The 8,773-nt window shown below is 42.0% G+C and overlaps 1 protein-coding gene across 1 annotated transcript in view; it reads left to right on the top strand.

Annotated features, from left to right (window-relative positions):
• The window catches only part of MLLT10 (myeloid/lymphoid or mixed-lineage leukemia; translocated to, 10), a 187,414-nt gene extending 179,737 nt beyond the window's left edge, over positions 1–7,677 (top strand). Inside the window, exons 18-20 of the mRNA XM_018564371.1 lie at positions 1,951–2,053; positions 2,519–2,731; positions 6,752–7,677. Coding sequence (XP_018419873.1) covers positions 1,951–2,053; positions 2,519–2,731; positions 6,752–6,796 — 361 coding nt within the window. The 3' untranslated portion in view covers positions 6,797–7,677. The remainder of the gene's footprint in view (positions 1–1,950; positions 2,054–2,518; positions 2,732–6,751) is intronic.
• Positions 7,678–8,773: the final 1,096 nt, after the last annotated feature.

Below are 8,773 nucleotides of genomic sequence, written 5' to 3'. Positions count from 1 at the left end.
GCGATCCGCCGGCTTTACAGCCGGCGGATCGCATGTATATTAACGGGCATCGCTGCCCGTTTTTAAATTGCGGCCATTTCCCGCGCGCGCGCGCAAGGGGGCGTGCCTAAGCGGACGTCTAAAGACGCCCGCTCAGATCTAGAGAGCTCCTGGCCGGTCGTTTTTTTTACTACGGCCGGTCCGGAGGCAATTAATCTTCAACACACAACATCCACTGGGCCTGTCGAATGATTGCACCAAAATACTACTTTGATATAGGAATTTGTGGTACTGAATAATAAACACTAGTGGCAAATAAAAAAAATTGCAGTGTGGCCTTTAGTATACAGACAGATGGTACTCTTATAGCAGGGATGTCCAAACTGCGGCCCTCCACCTGTGGTGGAACTATGAATCCCATGAGGCTTTGCAAGATTCTCACAGACATGACTCCCGGAGAGAGATGCTTCATGGGATTTGTAGTTTCACCACAACTGGAGGGCCGGAGTTTGGACATCCCTGTCTTATAGAGACTTAACTTGTTGCTGCTAAACGTACGCATGTGACAGAATGGCGGTGGGCCTTAGCGCCATGCTGTCACATATGTGCTAGGAAGGGCTCCCAATCACATGACCTCTGTGACAGCCAATCATAGTGATAACATGTTTGCTCTGTGTGCAAAGTACACTTTAAGAATCATATAACAATATATTGGAATGTCTCTCCCACACCGGATGGTTTTTAGTCCAAATAATGGGTGTTGTAGTGACCAGACAAATGGTTCCATAGTGTGTCACCTCCATTGCAATGCTTCACTTCAAGGCTCCAAAAGATTTATGCTTTTCTTGCTGATGCAACACTAAAGTTCTGTTGAAATGATGCATTGATGCGCTGCTCACATGCTGCTAATTAATGATCCTTTGAATACGAAGATAGTAGATTCACTGACTATACTAAGCCTGGCCAGAATCCACTTCCTTCTCCAAAGCTCCAGCAGCCACTACTTGCAGGGCATGTGCCCTCTCTGTTACGTTGCAGCAATTGGATACACTGGCAGGCCTTTGTGGAACACTTGATTGTGGATGAAGATGGGAGTATTGTACTTTCTTTTACAACTGAACATCAAAAAGGTTCATCAGGACGTTCCCAGTCATTCATATTGTCTGTCAGTGGCCCAGAAATTGATGGTTCCATGCACTTTAGACCTTGTCAGTAGGAAGTCACTGAAGACTTACTTTTATCCACCAGAATTAATGTTCCAGCTACATCTTCAGACTTCAATAAATGACTTTCATAGTGGTATTAGGGGTATCAGAGGTAAGCCTGCCACCATAAGTATTTCCAACATAAGTTTTGGAAAACTTAGCCTAAGGATGGCTGCTGAAGGCTTTTTGATTTACAATGTAGTTGCTATTTCTAACCTTTGTCAAGATGGAATAGATAAAGGACCTTCTATTTGGACTCTTCAGGAACAGAAAATACCTTTTCTTTTACACCTCAAGGTGGTCTGCAGCACACGGTATTGCACTACCATTCATTGTGGCATGTTGTTTTGTAAGAAAGTATCTGCAAAAAATAAGTCACGGCAACTGGACTTGCTGTATTTTTTAAAGACGTTTCACTGGTCATCCAACCAGCTTTCTCAAGTCAGAAATTCTGACTTGAGAAAGCTGGTTGGATGACCAGTGAAACGTCTTCAAGAAAAATACAGCAAGTCCAGTTGCCTTGACTTATTTTTTTACAGATATACCATGACCTGGATGAATGAGAAACTTCACAGACATATTTGTAAGAAAGGTGAAGGTAACTGTTTTGTCTGCTCTGGTGCATTGGAAGTTCATGCAGACAAAGCGGTTGATTAATGCAAAGCATCGCAGCAGACAGGTGTGCAACTAGCCTATACTTCCACTATTCCATGTGGGTGCAAATGTAACTGATATAGAATGAGTAATGTGTCTTTTCTTGTTCTAGTGCCTCAGGATTAGGACTTCTCTCTGACCAGCAGAGGCAGATCCTTCTTCACCAGCAACACCAGCAGTTCCAGCAATTCATGAGTTCCCAGCAGCTCACTCCCGTAAGTCACCCAGAAATGACAAGGCCATGTGATGACACTGTCAGGCATAATCTTATGTTATAATTGATATTACTAGGATTAAAAATAATTCTGTCCTCTTGCACCTGACCTCTGTTAGCTTCTCCAGTTTTTAAGGCCATCATAAGACATTTCAAATTCGACAGTTCCCAAATATATATCTGTACAGACAAGTTCCTTTTAATTCTGTAGACTGTAGCTGAGTTCCAAACCCTTGCCCATATCTACAACATTACTAGTACAGTTAGTATTGGTAATGACTGCAGTAGAAGAGTTGTAGGAAACTCCTCCATTAGCTTATGTTCGGCTGCCCAAGTAATCAGATAGTTCTGTTTTGCTCCAGGTTTTTCTTTGTAAACCAGCCCCAGTGATGCAAGCAGATGTATACAGCTGTGTCTAATACTATTTCCATGTGTTAATCAACTTCCTTTTGTTTTTCTCATCCAGGAACAACATCATGCTCTGCTTTATCAGCTGATGCAGCACCACCAACACCCACAGCAACACCATCAGCAAGAACTACAGCATTTGCAGCTCCCTGCCACAGCACAGCTACCACTAAACAACCTGCTGGCTGGTGCCCAGGCCACCTCACTCCATTCCACGGCCACTAACCCCTTTTTGGCCATGCACACGGACAGCACGGGCCAGAAAGTGGCAGTAAGTATCTATTACATCACTAATATAGTGGGACATCATGCACTATTTCTGTAGCATATCAGTAGCTCGTAACAACCAAAGATCAGATATCTACTGTTAGAGTGCATAGAGTGCCTGCTTCTGATTGGCTACAGCACCCAACTGCTAGTGATTGCATTGCTTGTTTACACCTGATGCATTCTGCGTGACCCATGAGCTGATGGTTGGGTAATGCAGTTCTCTGGGTAGGTTTCCTAAACTATTTTGAAGAAGAAAATGGGTACCGCAGCATACATAGCAAATTTTCTCTACAAGCGATCACCCCCTGTCTGAATGGTATGGGTTGGATGTCTAGCCTTTTTCTGTGAATGGTCATATTGGATCATGACTTTCATCACTAGTGCTTCTCAGCACAGCACTGTTACCTTTTAGTGCAGGTGCAGGTTACCTTTCTGGAGTTGGATTAACTTTTATTGTGGATATATTTTTAAGATGTTGGAAAGTGCGTACAATGCAGAACCCAAACACTGAGACCTATTAACCCTTTGTTAGGACAGACAAGGGGGAGTTTATCAGAATCTGGAGCAGTTTCCAATGATGACCAATCAGCTTCCATCTTTCATTTTCAAAGCTTTACTGAACAAACTGAAGAGAGAAGCTGATTGGTGGAAATGCACATCTGCTCCAAATTTTGTCTGCTTCAGTTATGATAAATATCCCGCACTGTGTTCAGATGTAGTTTACAACTGATAATGAGATGTGCCAGCACAGTACAGACAGTGTTAATATTGGTAAACATTAACTCCCAGGCCCCCTCCTAAACATTACAAAGCAGTTGAAAACATCAGTTTTGGAGCTTTCAGGAAAGAGCAAGTCTAAAAAGTAAGCAGCAATTTTAATCACTGTTTTCCCAGTTAGGTGTTATCCCAATTTGGCTGCAAAAGTGGAAATGCACTTATGCTGTATCCATAAGTGTAAGTGTTAGGGCATAGGATGAAAGTTGAATATACAGTCATGGCAAAAATATTGGCACCCCTGCATTTCTGTCAGATAATGCACCACTTTGCACTGAAAATTGTTGCAATTACAAATGTTTCGGCATTCTCATGTTTATTTATTTTGTTTGTATTGGTATGACACAAAAAAGTGGAGAAAGAAAAAGCCAGATCTGACATTCCACACAAAACTCCAAAAATGAACTGGACAAAATTATTGGCACCTTTTCCAAATTAGAAGAAATAATTGCATTCCAAGTTTGTGATGCTCCTCTAATTTGTAATGAAACTCACCTGTATCAATTAACAGTTACTGACAATATAGAAATCTCACCGGCAACCAGTTAAAATGGGGAAAATTGACTCCAACCTTTCTGCTGTGTGTCTCTGTGTGCAGCATGGAGAAGAGCAGCAAAGAATTGTCTGAGGATTGGAGAACACAAATTGTGGAAAAGCATGGACAACCTCAAGGTTAGAAGTCCATCTCCAGAGATCTAAATGTTCCTGTGCCACTGTGCGAAACATTGTCATGAAGTTTACATCCCATGGCACTCTAGCTAATCTCCCTGGACGTGGACGAAAGAGAACAATTGATCAAAGATTGCAACGGAGGATTGTTGGAATGGTGGATAAAGACCCTCCATCAACTTTCAGAAAAATTCAAGCCGACCCTCAGGGCTTGTTCACACGATGTCCGGATTCTGTCCGGACCAGAACAGTTCGCTCCTGCGCGAAAAATGCATCCCAATGTATCCCTATGTGTTTTTATGGGCTCCAGTTCTCACCAGCGCAGTCCGTTCCGGACAGAAAAAATACTGCATGTCACATTTACTCCGGAACGCGTCAAAAACGCACCGCACTGCAGTTATCAGCCTACAGCCCCACTCCACAAAAAAAGGAACTGGAACGCGGTAATGACGTGTCACACAACGCTCAGGCACAACTGTGTCAGCTTGCACTATACGTCGCCATCTGAATGAAAAGGAAAGCTATGGTAGGAGACCCAGGAGGACCCCACTGCTGACACAGAAACATCAAAAAGCCAGATTGGAGTTTACCAAAACGTACTTGAGGAAGCGAGAATGTGCTGTGCACAGACAAAACAAAATTACTGCTTTTTGGCCCATCATTCTACTGTTTTCAGAAAAAGAAATGAGGCCTTTAAAGAAAACAATACAGTCCCTACAGTCAAACATGGTGGAGGTTCACTGATGTCTTGGGGTTGCTTTGCTGCTTCAGGCACTGGATGTCTTGACTGTGTGCATGGCATAATGAGATTTAAAGACTACCAAAGAATTCTGGGGTGCAATGTAGGACCCAGTGAACAGAAGGTTGGGTCTCCGTCAGAGGTTGTGGGTCTTACAGCAGGACAATGACCCAAAGCATACATCAAAATGCACCCAGAAATGGTTTCAGACAAAGCGCTGGAGAGTACTGGACTGACCAGCAATGAGTCCAGATCCAAATCCCAAAGAGCACCTGTGGAAAGATCTCAAAACAGCAGTTGGGAAAAGGAGCCCTTCCAACCTGAGAGATCTGGAGCAGTTGGCAAAACAAGAGTGGTCCAAAATTCCTGTAGAGAGGTGTAAGAAACTCATTGATGGTTACAGGAAGCGATTGGTTTCAGTAATTTTTTCCAAGGGCTGTGCTACCAAATATTAATTGAGGGTGCCAATAATTTTTGTCCAGTTCATTTTTGGAGTTTTGCGTAGAATGTGTCGGATTTGGGGGTTTTTTTTCTCCACTTTTTTGTGTCATACCAATATAAACAAAAGAAATAAACATGAGAATGCCGAAACATTTGTCATTGCAACAATTTTCTATGTGAAGTGGTGCATTATCTGACAGAAATGCAGGGGTGCCAATATTTTTTGCCATGACTGTAGGTCATGGTAGGTAATTAAAACACTTTTTTTGTGTGCTTTAAATTTTTCACCCAGATGTGCTACTTTGGTCTGGTGACGCCTAAAAGTAATGTACTAGTACACGTAAACATTGTCCTGGTTACTTACAGCCCCCAGCACTGGCGCTGAGATGTCACATAGTCCGTAGTGGGTAGCAGACTGTTGAACTGTATAGCGGAAACAAATACTAATTTTTTATTTCACTGAACCTGAAGCATTTACGGTGAATATAAGCTGGTGCTAATCATTTTAGTAAATCAGTCTAAAAATATTAATTCGGAAAAGTAAGAGGAAGACCTTGAATTTCCAAAGAGGAGAGAGTCTGGAGAGAGCAGCCAGCAGTGAGAATAGCTGAACACCGATCAAGAAGCATGAGTGTGCAGTAATGACAATGAGATTTTGCTCTCATCAGGTCATTGGCAACTTTAGTAAGACATTTTCAGAGTAATGATTAGGATGCAGTTTGGATTGTAGAGGATCTAAAGCTTTGGCAGAGAGATTCCTTGCTGGTTTTGAGTGAACACAGTTTAGATGAGAAGAGCCCTTAGCACATTAAAGCAGTTTGGTGTCTTCTTGGATCCAGGTGGAGCCAACACTCTGGGCTAGTTCAGCCCACAGTATTTCGGTGGTTGGATAACTGACCATTTATAACAGGGATATCCCTGGATTCTTCTGAATTATGAGACAGGCAGGGTTATTCACTAAAGGGTGAAGAGTTTGGAGAATGCAAGAGAAGTGAACAATCTAGGACAACATAGCTGAATTGGAAACCTTTTCCATATAAGTTATTTTGTCCTAGATCATCAACTTCTCCTGCCTTCTCCAAACTCTTCACCCTTTAGTGAATAACTCTGTAAGGTTCTTTACAGTGAGCATTTTAAAGTGAATGTGTGCTTTGCTCATGCTGTCACTTGCTCCTCCATACCCAGAAGCACCACCGCGAAAGGGAGCAGCAAGGAAGAAAGTATACGCTTGTGGTCGGGATAGGGCGATTAAAGCGAACCTGTTGCTTTGCCCTAAGTTTTCTGATACTGATCCATGTAGTCACATCCAGAGTTGAGATCATAGAGTTACTGATTTTTAATATTTTTAATTTCTCTAATAATTTGAATATTCTTTAAAACTATTCTCTTTCTCCTCAGAGGCTTGGCGATAAACAAGGACCAGTTATGCAAGATAAGAGTTGATGTGGAGGAAAGCCAGAGGTTTACACATCCACCTGGCACTTGGCTCCTTACAGACGTCTTCCTTGAAGTAGCAAAGAAACAATGCAAACGGAGAAAAAGAAAAAGACTTGACCTTCTTATCTCTGCAGTACCGCACGGACACACAACACATATCAGCCTGTTGTGCGGCCTGCTGGTTTCACGAGGGATTGACAAAGCCTTTTTTTCGGAGGCTTTAGATATTTATTCGTTATAAATGTTCTTGTTGCTTTGTTGCACTGAAATGCGACTGTATTCATTTGGAGAAAGGTAAAAACACTGTTGTCACTATGGTCGGATCCAGGATGTGTGCTTGCTGGTACATTCGTGCAATTCCTATCCAAACAATAAGTTCTTGCCACTGGTTACTTTAAGGTATTAAGGAAAAATAATTGTTCGGATGGGTATCCCAGCAGTTCTTGTTCTATGGTTTATATGGCAGCACCGTTTTCTTCTATTAAAAGTGCCTGTTGCTGAAGCTTGAGGCGAGACTGCAGATGAGCAGTCAAATTGCACTCGTGGCTCGGTCTGTCTGCGATGCCACTAATGGCGCCTGTGGTTCGATGTTGTTTATTTCTCAACAAAGGAGTTATGCAAACATGTGGACCCTCGACACTTTGTGTTTGTGTTACATGACTGAATTTCTTACATCAACTCAATTTCTTTTTCCTGCTCCGTACTAAAACTGCCATGGAAAAAAAAAATGGTAATTGTTTCCTAAAGTTTCCAAACATTGGTGACTGTTAGTCATACTGAGAGATGCTTCCTTCGGGTTCTTCCACCTTGGTGTCTTTTCACTAAAAGTGATCACTGGATTTAGATTTCTTAGTGTGGAAACATGACACATTCACCCCTTTTCACTGCCGTCATGGCTGGCTGTGATTTTTTTTTAATGTTCATCACAATTCAAACCTTTTTCCACGTTTCTGTTGCAATGGGCTGCTGATCAAATTTAGACAATACAAAGGTTCTGCTGCTGTTCAGCATGGTGTAGGACTATTCATGTTAATATACTGACAGCCTCTATGTATATATAGTTTATGTAAATTTTTGGAGTTAGAGTTAATTCCCTTTAAATATTGATTAAATAAAAAAATCTCACTGCTTCCTTTTCTCACTATAACTTTGGTGAAGGGCCTGGTACTTACTAAAAACCTTTATTTGTAGTGGAGGTGAAGAGAATGATTAATTCAGAACCTAATTAGTCCAGTAAGCATCACTTTGTGTCCAGAGGACGCTGGTTTCCTTTGACATCCGCAAGGTGCAAGCAAAGACATGTCTGCCTGGCTAATCCTGAACAATTCCCAGGAGCCAGTGAGATAATGCGCCTACAAAAATCGACATTTCTGTCAACACTTCATACTGCTGATCATAGAATCACGTGTTCCATGGCTTCTTAAAGATTGCAAACTCGATCTTATATTGCTCTATAGGTCCCCCATCTATACATTTTCCATCTCAATCTTAAATTAGTCCATATGGCCCCCCATCTATACATTTTCCACCTCTGAGGTATACACATTAGAATTATAAAGTAAACACTGCCATTGCATTTGGACACTTTAATTTTCATCCATTCTGCCACTTAGAGATCAGCTTGGAGTCATGCCACCAATTGTACCTAGTAATACCTTGCAGTGGGAACGTGAAAGTAACATGTATCTATCTCTCGTATAGGCTGGTAGTTGACTGAAGGAATACTGTGCCTAGCAGGAGGTCCACTTATATTGCAAGTTCTGAGGAAATGTATTGGCTGCTCCTTTGATGTATTGGTACAGCTCATAAAAATTATCTGCTTTCAATATATACAAACAGGTACCCTTTATGGCTCATACACACATGTACTGGATACAGACGTCTTTAGTGCAACATCTCCAAACACTCTCTCGTGCTCTCCCTGCGGCGGAGGAACAAACCCGTTCAGAGTGTGCAATATGAATGAACAAGGATAGATGCCGC

Source organism: Nanorana parkeri, unplaced genomic scaffold, assembly GCF_000935625.1.
Source record: "Nanorana parkeri isolate BGI_ZX_2015 unplaced genomic scaffold, ASM93562v1 scaffold23, whole genome shotgun sequence".
Taxonomy (NCBI): Eukaryota; Metazoa; Chordata; class Amphibia; order Anura; family Dicroglossidae; genus Nanorana; species Nanorana parkeri.
Note: the sequence above shows the minus strand (reverse complement) of the source record. Positions and strands in the feature narration are given on the sequence as shown.